At 33.5% G+C, this 23,303-nt stretch overlaps 1 protein-coding gene across 3 annotated transcripts; it reads left to right on the forward strand.

The window, feature by feature from the left end:
- Nucleotides 1-9,250: 9,250 nt before the first annotated feature.
- Nucleotides 9,251-20,973, forward strand: LOC131620497 (paired amphipathic helix protein Sin3-like 3). Of its 3 annotated transcripts, XM_058891596.1 has the most exons (26): nt 9,251-9,411; nt 9,661-9,743; nt 9,874-9,949; nt 10,363-10,512; nt 10,621-10,807; nt 11,008-11,106; nt 11,227-11,388; nt 11,477-11,660; nt 11,742-11,801; nt 12,147-12,283; nt 12,748-12,823; nt 12,911-12,940; nt 13,083-13,342; nt 13,446-13,600; nt 13,797-13,924; nt 14,042-14,296; nt 16,224-16,919; nt 17,403-17,473; nt 18,221-18,850; nt 18,965-19,065; nt 19,165-19,303; nt 19,422-19,580; nt 19,898-20,061; nt 20,159-20,264; nt 20,356-20,533; nt 20,629-20,973. In XM_058891596.1, exons 3-25 carry the CDS (start codon nt 9,876-9,878, stop codon nt 20,506-20,508), a joined length of 4,176 nt encoding a protein of 1,391 aa, XP_058747579.1. In that variant the 5' UTR covers nt 9,251-9,411; nt 9,661-9,743; nt 9,874-9,875; the 3' UTR covers nt 20,509-20,533; nt 20,629-20,973. The 3 variants fall into 3 exon arrangements, with proteins under 3 accessions (XP_058747579.1, XP_058747577.1, XP_058747578.1); XM_058891594.1 differs by having other exon boundaries at nt 11,477-11,801; XM_058891595.1 differs by having other exon boundaries at nt 11,477-11,801; nt 12,914-12,940.
- Nucleotides 20,974-23,303: the final 2,330 nt, after the last annotated feature.

Genomic DNA, 23,303 nt, shown 5'->3' on the forward strand with positions numbered 1-23,303 from the left:
ATGCTGACTATGCTGGAGATAGAATAGAAAGGAAGAGCACTTCTGGAAGTTATCAATTTCTTGGAAGTCATCTGATCTCATGGTACAACAAGAAGCAAGCTACAATTGCCCTCTCAACAACAGAAGCAGAATATGTTGCTGCTGCTGGTTGTAGCACACAAATGCTCTGGATGAGAAGTCAGCTAGAAGATTATCAGATATATGAGCGTAACATTCCTATTTTCTGTGATAATACTTCTGCTATATGTTTATCTAAGAATCCTATCTTACATTCAAAAGCTAAACATATTGAGATTAAACATCATTTCATAAGGGACTATGTTCAGAAGGGTGTTATATCTTTAAACTCTGTGGATACAGACCATCAATGGGCTGATATCTTTACAAAACCCCTTGCTGAAGATAGGTTTAAGTTCATTCTGAAGAATATCAGTATGGATTTATGCCCAGAATGAGAAGATGAGAAAATCTTATGTATGGCTATCTTCTGAAATGAGATTGGATTAATGTTTTATAAGAAGTTCTGATCTTAAATCAATTAGAAGTAGTGACTCGTTTATTACTAACGTTTCATTGTCTAAGTTGATTCAGAATATCTTTTAAAGTAAATACAGCTGTATCTAGCTTTCCAGATGGTAACACATGTCTACCTATTTGGACAAGCATGCGTGCAGTTGAGGAGGCGCCTTTCCTAGGTAACTGTTCTATCACTTCATTTGTCATAGTTTCTCTCTCCTCTTATCACGTAACATTAAATGCCATTCATCATTTCTTTTATTTTCTTTTTTGTTTTTATATCCGTCAAACGTTTCCCTTCCCTAGAACTTTTCCTTCCCCACATTCCCTCTATTTATTTCTCCATTTCTTTGCATTCTTCAATCAATCTTTGAGCTCTCTCTCTCTCTTTTTCTCTCACTTTTCTATGAATATCTTTTGCATAAACCCTAGTTCATTCTTCATCGATCTAGCGTTCATCATGAATCCTTCGCCTAGTTCTCTTCATCAAAACTTTAAACCAGTTGAAGAAACTAAGTCTCAAAAGTGGCTGATCTATTTGAATAGAACAGATGGAAGGGTTAATCGGTTACAGGATGAGAAACATATCTCGGGATGGCATTCCAAGTTTTTCTCAAGTCAGATCTCTTCTTTGATGCTGTTATCAACATTTGTCCAAAGGAAGAAGACTTTCTTGAGATATTGGATGAATTTAGGTTCCATAAGGACTTAACTTCTATGTTAAGGGAAAGCCCATCTGAGAATACGCTCTCTCCTGGTGAATTGTTCTCAGTTCCTCCTTTGTATTCATTTACTTCTTTCTCTGGGAGCTGCTCAGGCATGCAGAGTTTCAAGATTTGATGACCAAGCAAGAGCAAGAACAACGCTGGGATTCATGATATACTGGCTTAGATTAGGACCAGGCTAGGGTTGTAGTCTTTGTGTCCTTGTAGTTTTTTTTGCTTGTTGCACTTGTGTATCAGCATACATCTTCTGTAACTCTGTTTGGTTAATCAATGAAAAGCTTATTCTGCATAACTCTTGTACTTCTGCTTATTTTATCAATGACTATTTGTTTCTCTTTCCATTTGTCCTGTGCTTACGTCTGAATCTTTTACATTCTTTTTGATGTTATGACAAAAAGGGGGAGAAATAGTGATAAATGATTTGATTTATATTAGCAGTTGCCGGGAAGAAAGCCCCCACATTACTAACAGAAGCTGCAAGCTTCATATGTTTCTAAGTTGTGTTGTTGCAGGAATTGAAGATTCAAGATCAATAAGCAACAAGATGAATCAAGTTCTTGGATTCTTGAAGCAAGCTGAGTGCTATGAAGCTTCAGAATTAGAAGCAAGAAGGAAGAATGTTCAGATATTCTGATGATAGAATATGCTCTGATACATTCTATATGGCTTATATGGCTCTGATACATATTATGTGTTCTAAAACATATTTTATGTTCTGATTCATTCATGCTGACTTTTGTCGTTTAGTTTTGTTCTGTAATATTTCAGGATGTAGAGATGCTCTGATGATGCTCTGGTACATTCAACAATGTTCTGATACAATCTAGCGTGAAGTGATGTAAGAAGAAATTCAAGCTCTGAAGCTGTCCGCTGGAAGCAAGAATCAGAAGCTGTGAATGTTCTGAGGATCAAAGAAATTCAAGTTCTGAAGCTGTCCGATGGAAGCAGGAATCAGAAGCTGTGAATGTTCTGAGGATCTAAAGAAATTCAATGTTCTGAAGCTGTCCTATGGAAGCAGAAATCAGAAGCAGTGAATGTTCTGAAGTTCAAGCATATGTGAACGTCTCTACTGAAATACTCAGGGAAGTCTTTTATTTATAAAATTCTTCTAGTATTAATTTCAGGGGGAGATTATTCATCTCAGGGGGAGATTGTTAATCTCAGGGGGAGACACATTCACATTATGTTTATATGCTTATGCTATAACTGTGTAATTGTCTTTTGCCATCTGTTTTTCTGATTGCAAATTCATATCATTTATATATGTTTTTGTCATCATCAAAAAGGGGGAGATTGTTAGAACAAGAATTGTTCTAATCAATAATCTTAGTTTTGATGATAACAATGTATATGAATTTTGCTCAAGATAATGTGGTACTCTAATCCTATGCAATTTCCCTTTCAGGAAATATATAAAGAGTATGCACAAATCAGCGCTAAGAAGTTTTGACTCAGAAGGTTCAGTATGCAACTTCAGCACATGGTCTGGCAAGACATCAGAAGATGGTCAAGCAGAATCAGAACATGGTCTATTAGAAGCATCAAAAGAACTTGAGTTCAGAAGCAGAAGCACTGAAGTCATGGAATCACGCTCAGAAGCATATCAAGATCAGAAGATCAGAAGATGCTCTGCACCAAGCTGTTTGTACTTTGATGATTTTCAACGTAGTATTTACAAAGAACAAATCAGAATCAAGTACTAGATGGCAGGCTATGCTGACTGACAAAAGGAACGTTAGAAGCTATTAAAGGCAATGTCAGTAGTCACAACAAAAGCAAGGCTCGAGGTAGTTGACAAAACAGTGAAACATTAAATGCAATGCTGTACGGAATATGCAAAGCATTAAATGCTCCCAACGGTCATCTTCTCAAACGCCTATATAAATGAAGTTCTGATGAGAAGCAAGGTTACCAATTCTTAACAATTTATGTGAATATTAACTTGCTGAAACGTTGTTCAACTCAAAGCTCAGAAACTTCATCTTCAACCTCACTACATTACTGTTGTAATACTTTAGTGAGTCTAAGCTTAAATCTGTAAGAGAAATATCACAGTTTGTGATTATCGCTTTTAAGAAGCAATTGTAATACTCTTAGAATTTGTTTACATTAATTTGTAAAGGACTAGAGTGATCGGGTTGTGATCAGTATACTCTAGAGAAGTCTTAAAAGGTCTCTAAGCAGTTGTTCCTAGAGTGATCAAGTTGTGATCAGAAGACTCTAGAAGACTTAGAAGTTGTCTAAGTGGAAAACCATTGTAATCTCGTGTGATTAGTGGATTAAATCCTCAGTTGAGGTAAATCACCTTGTATAGGGTGGACTGGAGTAGTTTAGTTAACAACGAACCAGGATAAAAATACTTGTGCAAATTATTTTTATCTTACGAGTTTTGAAACTAAACTTATTCAACCCCCCCCCCCCTTTCTAAGTGTTTTTCTATCCTTCAAACCACCCGCAGTAGCATCTAGCAAGAGTTTGGGTTGAGGTAGAAGATCATTGTGGAAGATGTGTATTTGAGTGATATCATTGAAACCATAACTTGGACACTTCCTAAGCATTGATTTATACCTCTTTCATGCTTTATTAAGAGCCTCGTTCCCACCTTGTTAAAATACCGATATCGTAGTTTTAGCTTCCATTAACCTGGATTGTGGAAAAAACTCTCAAGAAACTTCTCCTCTAGAGCATTTTAATCTTTCATTATTTGAGTGGGTTGGTTAAGGTACCAATCTTTAGCCTTCCCAATCAAAGAATGAGGAAATAGTCTTTTGAGCACTTGCTCTTCCTTCGCTTAGGGAGCTCCAATTGCGCTAACAATTTCATAAAACTTTGTGAGATGAGTGTACGGGTCTTCATGATCAAGACTGTGTCATACCCAAATTTTTACCCCTGTAAGATTTCACATCATATATCATCTCACATACATATATACATCATCAACTCAAGGCAGATACCCAGAGTAGTTGCTTGCTCACCAAGTCTTCAAATTAGGGTTTCATACCTCAAAGAAATCCAGATAAAGGATAAATCAATGACTAAAATGATCCTCAATGTATCACATAGATCAAGATGTCCCATTTATCCATATATAATCTCAAGTTTCAAGGCATCAAGCCTCAAGATCATCAGGGGCACCAAATTAGGGTTTTAGATTCATCAAGGTCTATAGTTAAGATTTTCATCTGGAAAGGATCTCAAGCTTCAAAACATGATGTAAAGAGCTCAAGCATTCTAATATGCTCATATGATTTCCCTCATCAATATCTAAGCCCAGGTGTACTTCAACTCAAGATTCAACAACTTTCAATTTCATCTGGTCCCCAATTAGGGTTTTTGACCTAATTCATCTAGAAGGTTGACTTTTAGTCAAAGTATATTTCCATGACTCAAATCATGGTTCAAAGATCTCCAATAGCTCATCATAATCCACTCACATCATTCATTTGGTTGGAAGAGTCTGGTTCAATTGTTACTTATAAGATTACAACTCATTTGGAAAAAAGTCAACTGTTCAAGATCACCTTTGACATTTGAGGAAATTGGTCAACCATGGACTTCTAAGGATTAAAATCATGAATATATGGTTATTAGAGCCATTTGATCAACAGAAATCAAGAAACTTAATCAGGGATCAAAAGTAAACATTTTAGGGTTTTGACTTTATAATGAAGAATTACATATTTTTCATTCAAACTTTGAAAGGTCATAACTTCTTCATCCCTTGGCCAATTTTTTTGCTCCAAAGCTCATTTTGAAGAGAAAATCAAGATGAAAATATTCTCAAAAAGTGAATGGTTTTTAAGTTATGAGCTCATGAAAATTCTTCCAAATACTTAGAATCTCGCTAAGTGCAAATAATTCATGTATTGGGCCAAATTAATACACAACTTTTCTCTAACTTTAAACGGTAGCCCAGCAAGTGAATGCTGGTGGTTATTCTTTTAGATTAGTTAGTCGCAAGGACGAATACCAAGATTTAAAAAAAAATTGATGGAGTAATAATCACCTTTGTTCATCAGTGGCAACTAAAGAATCATTCAAATATGCTGTGCTAGATTTTTTCCAAACACAAGTTATACTAGTTAATAATTATAATTTGTAATATTTATAAAACTTGAGCTCTTCTAATTTTCTCCTATGCATATACATGTAATGTTAGATGTTTTTAAAATGATATGGTTTGTTAAAAAATCTTCTAGTTGAATGGTTCACTTCTTTTAAAGGCAGAGAAGAATGATACATTAATATAGTAATCCCTTGCATAAGATGAAAAAACACATACATGTATGTAATGACAAGGCTTGCAAATTTCTATACAATTTAAATGAAAAGTGAAAGTCCCAAAATCATGTGTCTGCTAGTTTGACAACTTGAATAATATATGGAACCTTAAACCAATTTCTTGTAGAATTGTGAAGCTTTTAAATTTATTTTGAAATTGCAACACTATTGTTTGAACACCTCATAATAACTCACACAATTAATATACTTTGCAACTATAATTTATATGAGATGCTATAAAAAAATTTCTGAATATATATTATTTAGATTTTTTCAAAATCACATATAAACACTGAAAACAAATTTTCTATAAGTAAAGAAAACAATTTCATAACTACATAGTTTTTTTTTTATCATTAACATGAAGTAGAAAAATACTTAAATTAACTCCTGACAAACACACACACACATACAAATTTTACCATAATATATGATTTAACTCCCTTAAGTTGATCATCTAAGAAACAAAATTTTATAACAATGTCCATACATCATAATCAAACTGGGAATAAAAAACGTATAAGCATATTCTAAATGTAATACATATAAAAATTGAACTACCACAAGTTTTCAAGTGTGATAAACGACCAGGTAAATCAAAAATAAAAATTTACCATAGCAAATGACTAAAAGAACTCTTAATTTAAGCGACCTATGGAGATAAATGAGTTACTATGTTTCATGACCTAAGAAGGTCTAAGATACACATCATTGTTATGAACCAAAGAGTAATTATAAAGGAAATAATATCAACATATTTTAACATGAAACTTCATGAAACTTTATCTATAACATCTTTCATTAATTCAGAGTTATGTAACATACATTCACTACTTGTATTCTTTCCCTTTCACACATGTGGTTCAAGCATCAACTAAACATGGTTAATAAAGATAAAGATCATGCAATAAAAGTAAATTTTTGTGTGGAAGTTTGTTAAATGAAAATGTCCTATTTGTGATATTGAATTTTTGTTGTCCATACTCGCACTTCCACCTCTAAGAATGACATATGATTGAGGGAATTGGTCTTATAATATTACTATCCTGCAACAACATGCAACAAAATGCCAGTGAAAACCTTAAATAAACTTCATACTATATACTTTTATCACTATAATAATTGGTGGTTTACTTAGCCATTTTGGAGGTTTGATAAAAAGTTTATGCTTGATGAGACAATAATAGATAAATTATGAATTGAATTTTGAGTGACAAAAATGAAACAACAAAAAGGATGAAACAATGACTAAAATTAAATCTTCATGAAATCAAATGAAAATTAAGTAATTGTTTGTGGTAATATTAAATTTTAGAGCAATCACAAAATAATGAGATGGAACAATGACCATAGCCAATTACAAGGACACATTGACACTTATAATAGTTAAATCAGCCAATGACACAATCTATAATGCAATCACAATGTCAATTAACACGATACTAATACACCAGAGTTATTAATACTTTTTGAAAATAAACAAATCATATGTAATCACATGTGTTAGTGTCAATCGATGTCTACATAACACATATAGACACTGTACATGCCTTCCATCATAGTGTTGTTAGTGTTGGTGTTAGAAAGCACACAACACCTCCACCAACCATGTGCTCCACTACACTTTCTATCAATTATCCTTTTATTGTCGTGTCAGACACTAAAGTTAAAACTACAGTCCGTCATGTTTTTTAATTTAATCAAAATTAAACCTTAAAGTCATCCACAATCCATCCATTACAACTCAATATTAAGAGCTACCATCAAGATATATAAACATTCAACAATCTTGTATCAATAATTTGTTCTTTGATCACAACTTAATAATAATGCTACTTATAATTCTTCAAATATTTAATCATGGTGCGATGCTACAACATCTGAAATCGCTTAACCTTCTAAATTTTGTAAAATTTTATAATAAAAGATACTTAGATCTGCCTGATTCTTATTACGTTTAAAAAGTACCACTCTTATTTAATCGCTAAAAACTAATACTAACTATCAGATAACAAACTAAATTAAAAAGAGCATATACATTTTATTTCTAAATAAAATACATATTAGTTAATTTAACAACAAAGAATCAAATTATTTACGTTAAATACTATAAAAACACTACAAATTAAAGAGTCTTTTTAAAGAAAAAATAAAATAAAATTTATATAAATTAAAAATATATAACCATGAAAAAAATTAGATACAATTTCTTAGGTATGATTGATATTATTTTTCAATAAAAATATGACAAGTGTATATTAAATATTATTTAAAAAGTGAAAATAGAAAAAAATTATATATATATATATATATATATATATATATATATATATATATATATATATATATATATATATATATATATATATATATATATATATATATATATATATATATATATATAGGGCATATCATATGAGAATATGAGAATGAATCCGAACTATTGGATTTTATAATAAATGGTGGAGATTATGAGTGAATCTTTTTTTCTCTCTCCTACTTCATTTATTTCAAGATATAAGAGAGAGAACAAAAAGATTCACTCATAATCTCCACCATTTATTTTAAAATCTAATGGTTCAGATTCATTCTCACATTCTCATATAAATATGTCATTCTCATATGATATGTTATATATGTTTATATATATATATATATATATATATATATATATATATATATATATATATATATTTATATATATATATTTATATATATATATATATATATATATATATATATATATATATATATATATATATATATATATATATATATATATATATATAAAAGAAGAAGTTATATTCTCTCATATTTTCATTGATAAATAATATAAACCACACTTAAGAGTTATATCTAAGTTTTCTTTTAACCGTTTAATATATCTATTTAATTAAATAAACAAATTTAACCCAACATTTAATAAATCAATCCGAAATAATTTACTAACAACTCAATTTATTTACATCTAGTTTCCAACAGCAACAACTATTAAAGCCTAGATTGCCTTAAAAAAGACTAGATTATGTCAAAAAAAGATAACTATTCACAATGAGATCTCACCTTAGAGTAAACCCTAAATCCGTAAAGCCAGCCCCTAATTTGTATCAAGCAAGCCACATAATTTTTCTTGTGGGCCACGCCACTAATTACTTTTCCATCATACATACAATCCCCAAATTACCATTAGCAAAGAACATTGTTTAACCCTAGTTAGTATTTAATTAACAAAAAATTAAACATTAAAAGTAAAACTTACTTCAAAATATATTTCGCTCTACACTTCACCTCCAATCCAAAATTTCTTCATCTCCAAGAATATAAGATTCATAACATAACATAGAACCGTATCAAATCAAATAAAATAAAATATAAAATATTTTTTATTAAATGATAAATAAATAAAAATAAAAATAAAAAATATAATCGAATATTTTTGAACAATAACTAACACTTATCAATTAAACTATCCTACATATTTTACATAAAATTTATTATCTAAAATAAAATATTTTTATTTAAAAAGAAAATATCTCTATAATTTTTTTGATAAAAAAGATAACATCAATTTCATTAAATTTAACTTCATTTATCTTATCATATTTAAAAAAAAACTCTATTTATTTTGTTGTAAAAATAAATAAAAAATAAAAAAAAATTTAATTTACGGTGTTTTGTGTTATTATATATCTTGGCACAAATATATAAACACGCATATAAATCGCATTGTGAACTCTCTCTTCTCTTCACCCTTCGCACAAATTTGCATTCTTTCTCTTCTTCTGCCTCAGCGTGCAAAACAATAGCTTCTTCCATCTCTCGTTTTTCTGAGTTTCTCACTAACATACTTCGCTGCTAAACTTCATTGCGTCTCAGATTGTTCATTCTTGTGAGTTACTCGAAGCTTCAATTTCTTTTTTCAATTATTTTATTTCTTTCAGTTTCTTATTTTTTGAAGAAAATAAAACTTGTTACATAGGGTTCTGAAGTGTTTATGCACTTCACAATCAATGTTTTTCGTTCAAATCGTTTCTCAAGGGTTGTGGATTGTTATTACGTTTGCTTTACATTGAAGAAAAAGCTGATTTTTGGTTTTTGATTATTTTGGATTTTTTGGATTCTATTTTTTTTCTTTCAGGATTTGGCTTTTTTGGTTGATCTGTGTTGCAATCTGCGGTTGGAATTGTTGCTGGTGTTGGATGTCTTTGTGAATTTCATTCGGTTAGATCTGTTTTGTTTTCTGTTTGTTGCTTTTTTGTTCTATTGTTGTAACTTGGGTTTTCTAGGATTTTGAGTTTGAAATTTGAATGCATGATTTAGCGTGTGTTGTTTTGTTCTTTGTTTTTGATAGAGATGAAGAGGTCCAAAGATGATGTTTACATGAGTTCACAACTCAAACGCCCCATGCTGTCTTCTAGAGGAGAACCGTGAGTTCTATTTTTGATTTTTTTTGTCTTTAGTTTCTTGTTTTGTAGATTGTTTTTTGTATGGTTTTTTAGCCTTGGTGAAATAGAGTTTTTACACTATGGTAGCTGTTGTTTTGTATTTCTTATTTGTTCAAAGGTTTGGATTTTTTTTTTTTTTTTTTGATGTTTGACTTGGTGAGATAAGATCAGATGTTTCTTTGTTGGGTGGTTTAGTTTATCTGTAATTTATGTTTCTAGAATTAATTTCATTTCTAAGTTGTTTTATGTGGTTTACAAGTAAATTTGTTTAGAGTTTACTACGCTTGTTTTATGTATGTTTGTATACCTTTACTATATTGAGAAAACGTTCTTGAAGTACATTTTTTTAGTTTGTCCAATGTACTTGATAGTTTTTGAAATTTTGTGAAATGTAGCTCGGGGCAACCCCAGGTGATGAGTGGTGGTCAGAAGTTAACGACAAATGATGCCTTGTCATATCTAAAGGCAGTAAGAGAAATGTTTCAGGATGATAAAGAGAAGTACGATGAGTTTTTGGAAGTCATGAAGGATTTCAAGGCCCAAAGGTTTGTTCATGTTGTACTTCATTCTAGTTATTTTCCCTCCTTCTTGGGAGTGTGGATTTTCATTTTCTTATTAGGAATTGATTGGTTCATGTTTGTTGTTTTGGTTAGAATTGATACAGCTGGTGTCATAGAAAGAGTGAAGGAGCTTTTTAAAGGACATAAGGATTTAATTTTGGGATTTAACACCTTCTTGCCAAAGGGATATGCAATCACACTTCCATTGGAAGATGAACAACCTCCGCAGAAGAAGCCTGTTGAATTTGAAGAAGCTATAAATTTTGTGGGCAAGATTAAGGTACAATTGAGTTTGATGCATTTTTGTCTTCCAAGTTCCAACACACACACACATACACACACACTCAAAGGTTTGCTCCAGGTCTGAAGATGTTGGCAGTGAAATTGCCTCAAAAATCTAGTCTTCTTATGCATTAAAACAAGATCAACTCAGCGTGGGCTATTTAACTTTTGATTCTGATTGTGTTTTTTTATATGCAGACTCGTTTTCAAGGCAATGACCGTGTTTACAAGACTTTTTTAGACATACTAAATATGTACAGAAAGGAAACCAAGTCTATCACAGTGGTTTACCAAGAGGTCTGTTCTATCGTTGCCTATTTTATCATGTTCAATTTATGTTTTTAAAACTTTGGTTTACCCATTTCCCCCCTTTGATTTTTTATACAAACATTTTAATTATGTATTGCAATTCTCCAGGTTTCCGCCCTCTTCCAAGACCATGCAGATCTTCTTGAGGAGTTTACTCATTTCCTTCCTGATACCTCTGGAGCAGCCTCTGCTCATTTTGCTTCTGCCCGGAATTCTCTTCGTGATAGGAGCTCTGCAATGGCAACAGCAAGGCAAATGCATGTTGACAAGGTATATTTCTCTCTACTAGTTTTTATAACCCTGTTATTTTATAGTTGACCATTAAGCTAAACTAATATATTGCTTTTCTCAATGCCAGAGAGAAAAGACAACAGCTTTGCATGCTGATCGTGATCTCAGTGTTGATCATCCTGATCCAGAACTGGACCGAGGTGTGATGAGGGCTGATAAGGAGCAGAGAAGACGCGAGAGAGAAAAGGACCGTAGAGAAGAGAGAGATAGGAGAGAACGGGATAGGGATGATAGAGATTATGATAATGACGGTAATCGCGAGCGCTTATCCCACAAGCGAAAATCTGGTCATAGAGCTATAGACCCTAGTACTGAACTATTGCATGATGCAGATGAAAAGCTTGAGATGCGCCCTAACTCGTCCGCTTGTGAGGATAAAAGTTCTTTGAAAAGTATGTCAGTAACTTTAATATTATTCAAGTTACGGTGCACAGTATTATAACTGCAGAAACATACTTCAATCTTATATCATGTTCACCTATAAGGAAATGAATGGAACATATTAATGTAGATAACCAATAATAACTCTTGAAAAAGCTATTTCTAATGCAAAAATTTATATTCACTTTTTCCAGTTAGGCCGTATAAACTACAAAGTTTTTTTCTCCATGTTTTATTTATTAAAAGAAAAACCATTTTCCAATTTGTTTTGTTATTGTAACATTTGTTGGATAGTAAATTTAACTTTTTATTTCCTATATGATTCATTTTTTAACCTCAAAAATTTGTCATCTCAGGTATGTGTAGTCCAGTGCTTGCTTTCCTTGAAAAAGTCAAGGAGAAGTTAAGAGGTCCTGAGGATTACCAGGAATTTTTGAAGTGCCTACATATCTACAGCAGGGAAATAATTACCCGACAAGAACTACTGGCATTGGTATGGTTTATACATTCAAATTTTTAGAAGCTACATTTCTGGATATAACGAGTACTCTTTAATTTAGTTTGGTTTACGCTGCGCATTAACCTTTGATAAAATATTTTTATGGTGAAATACGGAAATGAAGAATTTATTATGGGCATATCGAGAAAATTCCTGCAGACAGCTGCCATTTTTTTGGGCACTTTAGGATACAGTGAGAGGAGCCAATTGCAACGGTTATATTAGGATAAATGGTCAAAAGATTAAGCAATGGATTTTGTTATTTCTTAGTGAAAGTGGTGTAGAAAATGTTGAATGATATTGAGATATAAGTAATTTTTTCGTTGAACATAACTAAGGTTCACTCTATTCAGTTTAGGATCAGATTGATCTGATGTTAACTTTCATTCATTTAACATTGTGAAATTTGTTCTGTTGAAGCAAGTAATCACTGATATCATGTTGGCTTATTCTCTTAGGTAGGTGATTTACTGGGAAAATATGCTGATATTATGGAGGGATTTGATGAGTTTGTGACACAATGTGAACAAAATGGTAATGTTCAAGCTATTTTTTTCCTTTCTACTAAATCTAGTTTTCCTTTCCTTTTCTTATCATTTCTAATCAAGTGCTTTCATGTAGAAGGATTCCTTGCTGGTGTCATGAATAAAAGTAAGTTATATGGTTTTCTCTTTTCTCTTATCTTTAATAGATGCACCCCCTTCCCTCTATTTTTTTTTTCTAGCATTGGCTCACATGAACATTGGCAGCTTTATTTTCTGGTCCAATAAATCTGACGTTATTTGTTCATCAGAATCCTTGTGGAATGAAGGACATGGACAGAAACCAATGAAGGTAGAGGACAAGGACAGAGATCGTGACAGGGATGATGGGGTGAAAGAAAGGGATCGTGAACTTCGAGAAAGAGACAGATCCACTGGAATTGCCAACAAGGATGTTTCTATTCCTAAGGTGTCTTTAAGCAAGGACAAGTATGTAGGAAAACCTATAAATGAATTGGACCTTTCTAACTGTGAACAATGCACTCCTAGTTACCGTCTTCTACCAAAAAATGTATTGGCTCTTTGCTTTTCTCTTCATTTTTAGCCTGTCCCTATGAAATCTGAGATTTCGTTGCTGATTGTGTTATATATGTATAATATCTTTGTTTACACAGTACCCAATACCGATAGCTAGCCAGAAAACTGAACTAGGTGAAGAAGTATTGAATGATCACTGGGTTTCTGTTACGTCTGGAAGTGAGGATTATTCCTTTAAACACATGCGCAAAAATCAGTATGAAGAGAGTTTGTTTAGATGTGAAGACGACAGGTTATTGCTTACCGTTGATTTTAATTTACTCTTAAAAATACTTATTTGTTTGATTTATTTAGTATCGGTTGGTTGTAGTCATAGTTGCTATGTATTTGGTTAGTTTTGACATCATATGGTTGATTTGAGAGGTGTTATTTCCGTAAGATTTTTATCATTACTACTTTTCTGATATTATTTTATTCTATGCTTGCAGGTTTGAACTTGATATGTTGCTTGAGTCTGTTAATGTGACAAATAAGAGAGTTGAAGAGATCTTAGAGAAAGTTAATGCTAACATAATTCCAGGAGACATCCCAATTCGTATTGAGGAGCACTTAACAGGTTATGTGCTTTTCAATTGATCAATGAAATTTGTCTACATATAAATGTAATATGATGTAATTTCCCAATATTTTGTATTTTGTATTCTGATACGATCTTCTTGGCTTGTTATTTTAGCCCTAAATCTTAGGTGCATCGAACGATTATATGGTGACCATGGGCTTGATGTGATGGATGTATTGAAAAAGAATGCATCTCTTGCTTTACCAGTGATATTAACCCGCTTGAAGCAGAAACAGGAGGAGTGGGCAAGATGCCGCGCAGATTTCAATAAAGTTTGGGCTGAAATATATTCGAAAAATTATCACAAATCACTTGATCACCGAAGCTTTTACTTTAAGCAGCAGGATGCAAAAAGCTTGAGCACTAAAGGTGAAGTATTAATTTAGTCCATTAACACGAAATTCTTGATTCTTTTTTACAATTTAAATAAATTTGAGTTTTTTCTACTGCCACCAAAAGTTTACTTACGCCACATTGAACTTGGTGAAGCTAGAGGAGAAGATGACTTCGATATAATGTCGAGGAATGTGAATCTGGTGTGGTGGATTGGGGGTGGTTGGAACACAGTGTCTCCACTGCACAAGTTACCAATGATCCATTATGAGGGAAAATTGTTGAATGAGTGTGTACCTGTTATCTTAGCTTTTAACTTCTTTATGTAGTAGTTTGCTCTAGTCGTGTTTGGCGGGAGATTCAGTTAAGCATGTAACTGATTGCGATATGGCAGTGTGGATTGTGGCTCGAAGTGTGGGATTCAGCTATATTCAGCCCACTTGTTATTCATGAAATTCCTTGGGTTTGCTTTGCTGAAGGATGAACTTCCAGTTCTTCATTTGGGCTGTTGGACCGCATTCCAATGTTGTCAAGATTGAGATTTTGCCTAGGATTGAGTGGGAGTAGCAAGATAGCAAAACGCAAGACTGTAACAAGTATTGTAAAGTCCTACCAAAACAATTACTTAAGGCCTAAAGGGCATTGCAAGATTATAAAACTTAGGATTGTAAGATCTCACCAAAATAAAAAATTACACATGCATTAGCATATCTAAATTGAATGAAATAAGACAAATAAGTTAAAAAAATTTAAAATTCATTGACTAAATTAAGAAAATATTCAATACCTAATATTAATTTAACATAATTAATAAATGTTAAAATTAGCTAGGGAATAAAGGATACTTAATTGATTAAATATGGCTAGTGATGAACTTAGCCCAAACCAATATAATTAATTAAAATTTTCTGTGGTATTGTCCAATTTAGACCATGTCTAAATATTGACGATTTTGTCTATTGTTAAAAGGCGATTTGATGGGAACGTCAGTGTTTATAAATTACCTTTAGTCTTGACTCCAAAGCAATGTGTGACTTTTTATTGTACCAAAGTAGTAGTCCTCATTCAAGGCTAAATGGTCTTCAACCCTTGTGCTTGGCTAGGGCCATTGTCGCTACAACTTGTTAGAGCCAAAGAAAAACAACCCATGAATCCTGAAGAAAAGTAGAGGAATAAGAATATAGTGTGGTGGAGCAAGGGTGTTTGAAACCTAGGGAGATACAACATTCAAGTTAGCAATGATCCGATGCGAGGGAAAATCATCGTTTGGTTAATTTGTGTTTCAATGTTGTTAAATAACGGTGCTATAAGCACCATTATATAGTAGAATTTGAACAAATTGCCATTGCTCTTCAATATGCCATATAGTACAAAATATTGTCAAATAACAGCTATGGCATAACATTGTTAAGTAACATAATTTGAACAAACCGCACAAACCGCAATGTTCTGCAGTCCGCGATTGATAATATAGTTGTGCTAGGCAGGAGAGTCAGTTAATCAAGTCAATTGATTTGCACATATTGTGGCGAGGATTGCAGTGTGAAGTGGGGGATTCGATTATATTTAACACATGCCTTATTCTTGAAATGCCTTGGGCTTGATTTGTTGAAGGGTACCTTGGACCAGAACATTAACAATGCCAAATATCATCTTTATTCCAGTGTTTGTTGTTTTTTCCTTCCAATTTAGTTCCTTTTTCTCAAGTATGTTCACCCTTCCCTGGGTTTTCTCCTTTGAAAAGAATTTATATGGACACAATTTATACAATGGAATGTATCTTCGATTATATTGATTTTAAACACTTGATTTCTAGAGCCATTATGCACTTACATTGCAAAATAAGTGTTATGTTATTATTTGAGCATAATGGAACTTGGACTTGCATAGATGTGGTGATCACGGTGTAAACTTTTTTTTATTCTTCTGACTCCTAATGCCTTTCTTTTACTGTGGATTACAGCCTTATTGGGAGAGATCAAAGAAATTAGCGAGAAGAAACGAAAAGAAGATGATGTTCTTCTTGCCATTGCTGCTGGAAATAGACGGCCTATTCTTCCTAACTTGGAATTTGAGTATGCTGATCCAGAGATTCACGAAGATTTGTATCAACTTATAAAATATTCATGTGGAGAAGTTTGTACAACGGAACAATTGGATAAAGTCATGAAGATTTGGACAACATTTTTAGAACCTATACTTGGTGTGCCTTCTCGACTGCGCGTTCCTGAAGACACAGAAGATGCTGTCAAGGCTAAGAATGATTCTGCCAAAACTGGCACAACAAGTATTGGCAAGTGTCATAGTAGTCCTGGTGTTGGTCCTACCATGATGAATCCTAAGAATTTAACCACTAGTAGAAATGGGGATGCTAGTGTTCCATTTGAACAATTAAATTCCTGCAAAGAATGGCAAGCAAATGGAGTTGGTGGGGTTAAAGAGGATGATTGTCTCGAATCATACCGTTCTGGCCCTAAGACTGAAACTTTGGGAAGTAGTACACTGCAGGGTAAAATTCATATTGGTGCATCCATTCCTGATGAAGTATCAAGAGTCAATAAGCTAGATCATTCCATTGAACAGTTGGTGAATGCTAATGTCTCACTGTCCTCAGGAATGGAGCAAAGTAATGGAAGAACAAACATAAATAATGCAACAGGTTGGCAACTTGATAAAAGAATGATGACAATACTTGATGTTTACTGTACCATTTAGTACCCACATTGCATCTTTTTAGAATTATTATTGGATTTTGTTAACATGTTAAGTATATAGTAAGTAATCTGAGTACTTAATCTATTAAATTAAAATTGAAGCATATATTATCTTGAAAATGTAAAAGTTAAGCAGTAAACTTCAGTGTTTTCTTTGTTATTAGGAGTTATATCTTGTTAGGAAGAGTACAATACTACTTGAACTTGAACTAGACTTGTCTTCATAGAATATTAAATATAAGTAGGTGTTTTAGTTTAGTTTTATCACTTCATATCATATTATCGGAATATAATTCATGGCGGTATTTCTGTCCATCTTTTCTCCACATTGCAACATTTACTTGGTCATTAGTGTTTACTTTGATTTTCAACTGTTTCTCTCACATAAAGAATGGACTCTCAAAGATACATTTTTTGTTTTCTACAAGGACTTGCTGCAACTCCGTCTAGACCTGGTTATGTTTCTAGTGAGGGAGGGCATGATTTACCTTCATCAGAGGTATGGCTTAACTCTCTCACCTTATTTTAGTCTATTTTAAAATTTAAGTGTATGAGAAAGTATTCACCCGAAGAGGTTTAATTTTAACCCATTATTATCATATGGGGCGAGTCTAGGGGTGAATAATATAGTGAAATGATTCATGATGGAGAAGGATTGTAGTACAAGTGGGAAATATTTTTGCAAACATCTTTCATCTCCATTGGCGCCATCCTTTGGATCTAACAAAGGTGGAAGCCACCATAACCATCCATCAACAGACCTGCCTTTACCAGATAAGAGAACTTGCCTCCACCGGATCAAAAGAACCTAACAATGATCACCTTGTGGCTGAAGTTGCCAATAACACTCATACTTTAATATATATTCACCATTGTATTTTGAGTCAATGAAAAAGGTTAAATGTTAAAAAGTCTTTGTGATTTAATGGAGGATAGTCATATTGTTAGAGGTAGAGGGAGACTAAGGAAAACTATAGGTCTAGCTATACAAAGAGATATGTTACTGGTTTTACACTTTTACTATGAATGGTTGATCCATGTAAGCGACTCCCACGTACTAGAAAAGTACTTGGTTGTTGTTGTGGCGCTTCTGTCATTTATGAGTTAGGACTAGTTAGTAATAACTTAAAATTGAATATATCAGTTTGAGGCTCCATTTTTCTCTTTCCCCTTCATTGTGTGTCTTGTCAGGCTTAGGCTGTTTCCCATCTGGTATAATGCTGTGATTTCTTTTATAATTACATAGGGTGCTGATTCTACAAGACTAGATATGTCCACAAACGGGGCCATCACCAAAGACACCAAAGTTCACAGATCTCACAAAGAATCAGTTGGACACTTCAAAAGTGAAAGAGAAGAGGGTGAGTTATCTCCTAATGGAGACTATGAAGAGGATAACTTTGCAGTTTATGCAAATGCTGGTCTGGAGGCAGTGCATAAAGGAAAAGATTGTAATACCAGTCAACAATACCAAAATAGACACGGGGAACAAAATTGTGGTGAAGCTGGAGGTGAAAATGAAAATGAGAGTGATGGAAGTCCTCATAGATCATCGGATGACAGTGAAAATGCGTCTGAGAATGGTGAGGTTTCTGGTACCGAGTCTGCTGATGGTGAGGAATGTTCTCGAGAAGAACATGAAGAGAATGGGGATCATGAACATGATAATAAGGCTGAGAGTGAAGGTGAAGCTGAAGGAATGGCAGATGCCAATGATGTTGAAGGAGATGGAGCCTCGTTGCCATATTCAGAACGCTTTCTTCTCACAGTAAAGCCTCTGGTAAAACATGTTCGCCCGGTGTTGCACGGGAAAGGAAAGAATGTCCAAATTTTTTATGGAAATGATTCCTTTTATGTGCTGTTTAGACTTCATCAGGTACAAATGTGTCAGTTTATGTATTATATGCATTTATGGTTGCAGACTGACTAGAAGTTTCAGAGCTCATAATATATTCCTCCTTACCTTACATTTTCTTTGCTAATTTGGCAGACATTGTATGAGAGGATACAATCAGCAAAGATAAACTCATCCTCTGCTGAAAGGAAATGGAGAGGTTCAAATGATACAGGTTCTACTGATCAATATGGCAGGTAATATACCTTGAAATGTTACTGTTTATTACAAAATTAAAATATACATTTGAATATCTATACAAGACTGATGATGCCCTTTATGGCTTTATATTACAGGTTCATGAGTTCTCTTTACAGTTTGCTGGATGGTTCTTCTGATAATTCAAAATTTGAAGATGACTGTCGCGCTATTATTGGAACTCAGTCATATGTCTTGTTCACGTTAGACAAGCTAATATATAAACTTGTTAAACAGGTAATGTGCATGGATTCCTTTTTGAAAATGTGTGAATTGACACTTTTCCTTTTTCAACTGTCTTTGTTACCATTTCATCTTCTTTCTGAGCCTGAAATTATGCCCTCTTTTGTTTCAGCTTCAAGCTGTTGCCAGTGCTACCGATGAGATGGATAACAAACTTCTTCAACTATATGCATATGAGCAATCAAGAAAACCTGGAAGCTTTGTGGATATAGTTTATCATGAAAATGCTCGTGTTCTTCTTCATGATGAGAACATATATCGTATTGAATGTGTAAGTTTTTATTTGTTCCACTTCACTACTTGGATCAGCTTTTGATTTTATTTAATTTTTTGTTGAGCATTTGAATGGAATCTTAAATGGAATGCTTTATATACATAATAGTGTATGGTTGCAGTGGAAGTGGATTGACATTCCAGACAAACATTACCTGCAATGTCAAAGGTTTGAATTCTGGAGTCACCACTGACTACTTCAGAAAGACTTTAACCTAACCACTGCCCCTGGCTTAAGAATTACGCTCACAGATATGCCTGTCATTAATTACGTTTGTATGATGTATAATTGTTTTATTTAAATACTCCCTGCAGTCGTCTACACCGCCCCGATTGTCTATTCAGTTGATGGATTACGGACACGATAAGCCTGAAGTGACTGCTGTGTCAATAGATCCTAATTTTTCAGCCTATCTGCACAACGACTTCCTATCTGTTGTCCCCGACAGCAAGGAAAAATCAGGAATTTTCTTGAAAAGGTATTTGTATGTGGGAGAGTTATTAGTACCATTTCATTTGCGAATTGCAATGTTTCATTAACCTTTGTATTTACTTTGGTTTACTTATTTTTTGCAGGAATAAGCTAAAATGTGCCTGGAGTGATGAATTTCCAAGCCAGATTATGGATGGAGTACAAGTTACCAATGGTCTGGAGTGTAAGATTGCTTGCAATTCATCCAAGGTATTTGATCATTTTCTCCTGCATATTTTGGATTGTGTCTCTGAGCTCCCATTCTTCGTTTTTCTCATTTGAACACGTTGCATGTTTGTAGGTTTCATACGTTTTAGATACTGAAGACTCTCTATTTCGAACAAAACGGAGAAGGAGAATTCCGCATCCAAACAATTCTTATCGTGAACAAACGTCTTCAAACATTTGTTCAAGCAGAGCACAGCGGTTCTGCAAATTATTTTCCATCAAATGATGGTATCCAATTTGAGACACATATTGTATGTGATTTTCCCTTTTTCCTTTTACTGCAGTTTCCAAGTTAACAAGCTTTTGTAAGAAAACAATCCATTAATGGTGGTTTTGTTGTCTTCAGTAATTTCAGTCATGCATCCATGGCACCAACACAAGATGGTGACGAAACTGTATCCAAGAAATGGAGAATATGATGTTTTTTGAAATATATATAACTTTCTTGCATTCTTCACTTCATTCTCGGCAACCGAAAAAGGCATTCGGGGAGGAAGATGATGAGGCTCAGGAGATTGTGTACTATACTGTGACAACATGGTGAGTGATGAGTTACAATCATGTAAATAGAGGTAATCTGTACACTAGGGGACATTTTCTTTCCATTCATCAACATTTTTGCTATCTTAATAAGTTTCATTTTTTTTCTTTAGTTGGCTACAAATTTATTGGATTATTATTACTATTATTATTCAAATTATATGAAATATTCAGTGGCTGCAATTGGCTTCCACATTCACTTACATTTTTGTGCATTTTAGTCTCAAATATTAATTTAACATGGAATGGAATATGCTGTGAAATGATATCAATGTTGTGGTGTGAAATGGCATATTTTACAACCAGCTTATTGTTACTTGTTCCTTATTGGTTTTCCACTTCTCTAAAGAGGTGAAATTTAAATCTGTAGGATAATAATGTCTTTTTTTAAAATACAGTTTTAATAAATAAATTAGTTAAAGTTTTTTTGGCATCCTAATTAATGTATGTATATACTCGAAAATTCGTATGGGAAAAGTATGAAGGTTATTATTGGTGTCTCTCTTAATCATGCTATATTATTAGAATTATTTGTCTGTATATGAAATTAAAGAAAAAATATTTAGTGTAAAAATAAAAATACAAAATTCAAGTTGTAAAATTTAAAAAATAAATAAAATTAAGAGTTCTTTTGATTTGCTATAGTTAAAGGATTGGAAAGAATAACTTTTCTATGAATTATGATAAATGCATGCTTTATTAATTTAAGATAAAAATATAGTAAACATATTATTAATTTTAAATTAAATTGTTAAGATACGAAAGGCTAAGAGGCATTTGAATAAACTGTGTGTCTTGTAAAGCACTACGGAGACTTTATTATATATATAGAGATTACAGCTAATTACATAATATAGTCGATGTGGGACTATTCTATATACAAATATTCTTAACACTATATTTACAAATATCAACACTCCCCCCAAGCTTGAGCATATAAGTTAAATGCACCAAGCTTGCCACATATATAATTAGTTCTGGGACTTCGCAGGGATTTTGTAAACACATCTGCTAATTGATCATTGGAGTTGACAAAACTTGTAACAATTTCGCCTGATTCAATTTTCTCTTTGACAAAGTGACAGTCTATCTCAATATGTTTGGTTCTTTCATGGAAGACTGGATTTGAAGCAATGTGCAATGCAGCTTTGATTATCACAAATAAGTGTCATTGATCTTGCTTCTTCAATTTGAAGTTCTTTGAGTAACTGTTTTAACCAAATGAGTTCGCATGTTGCCATTGCCATGGCCCTATACTCTGCCTCGACACTTGATCTTGCAACTACATTTTGTTTCTTACTTTTCCAGGATATAAGGTTTCCTCCAACAAGTACACAATACCCAGAAGTGGATCGTCTATCAATGGGTGACCCTGCCCAATCAGCATCAGAGTATCCAACTATCTGAGTATGTCCTTTATCTTTATACACGAGACCTTTTCCTGAAGCACACTTGATGTATCTCAGAATCCGGACAACAGCATCCATGTGTTCTTGGCAAGGAGAATTTAAGAATTGGCTTACCACACTAACTGCAAAAGAGATGTCCGGACGAGTGACTGTGAGATAATTCAACTTTCCAACCAATCTCCTATACCTTCCTGGATCAGATTGAGGCTCCCCCTGATTGGGTAGCAATTTGACACTTGGATCCATAGGAGTATCAGCTGGTTTAGCGTTCAACAACCCTGTTTCTTGCAAAATATCCATAGCATATTTTCGCTGGGATATCACCAAGCCATCTTTAGATTGGGCCACCTCAATTCCCAAGAAATAGCGGAGTTTACCAAGATCTTTTGTTTGAAATTGATTCGAGAGATGTTGTTTCAACTGGAGTATTCCTTAATGATCACTGCCAGCTATCACAATATCATCCACATATACAATAAGATAGAAACACCCTTGGGCAGAGTGACGATAAAACACAGAGTGATCAGCTTCACTACGGACCATACTAAACTGTTGTACTACAGTGCTGAATCTGCCAAACCAAGCTCTCGGAGACTGTTTAAGACCATAAAAAGACCTGTGTAGCCTACAAACCATTTGTGAGGACTCCCCCTGAGCAACAAACCTAGGTGGTTGCTCCATATATACTTCCTCTTCAAGATCACCATGTAAAAAGGCATTTTTGATGTCAAGTTGATGAAGAGGCCAATGTCGAATGGCTGCAATGGCTAGAAGAAGTCGAACAGATGCCATCTTGGCTACAGGCGAGAAAGTATCACTATAATCCAACCCAAAACTCTGACTGTATCCTTTGGCTACCAAACGAGCTTTAAAACGATCAATCTTACCATCTGGACCAACCTTCACTGTGTAAAGCCAACGACAACCTACTAACGATTTCATAGGGGGTAGATGAACCAGTTCCCAAGTACCACTGCTTTGAAGAGCACACATTTCGTCAATCATTGCTTTCCTCCACTCAGGGTGAGATAATGCTTCACTTGGAGTGTTAGGAATAGAAATAGAAGACAAA

Source organism: Vicia villosa, linkage group LG7 (assembly GCF_029867415.1).
Source record: "Vicia villosa cultivar HV-30 ecotype Madison, WI linkage group LG7, Vvil1.0, whole genome shotgun sequence".
In the NCBI taxonomy this organism is placed as follows: domain Eukaryota; kingdom Viridiplantae; phylum Streptophyta; class Magnoliopsida; order Fabales; family Fabaceae; genus Vicia; species Vicia villosa.

Bases quoted from the DNA above. Each gene is read 5' to 3' on its own strand.
- LOC131620497 (XM_058891594.1), top strand. From the start codon at position 9,876: ATGAAGAGGTCCAAAGATGATGTTTACATGAGTTCACAACTCAAACGC. The intron at 11,389-11,476 runs GTATATTTCTCT...TCTCAATGCCAG, and splicing joins GGCAAATGCATGTTGACAAG to AGAGAAAAGACAACAGCTTT. The intron at 13,601-13,796 runs GTTATTGCTTAC...CTATGCTTGCAG, and splicing joins TTTAGATGTGAAGACGACAG to GTTTGAACTTGATATGTTGC.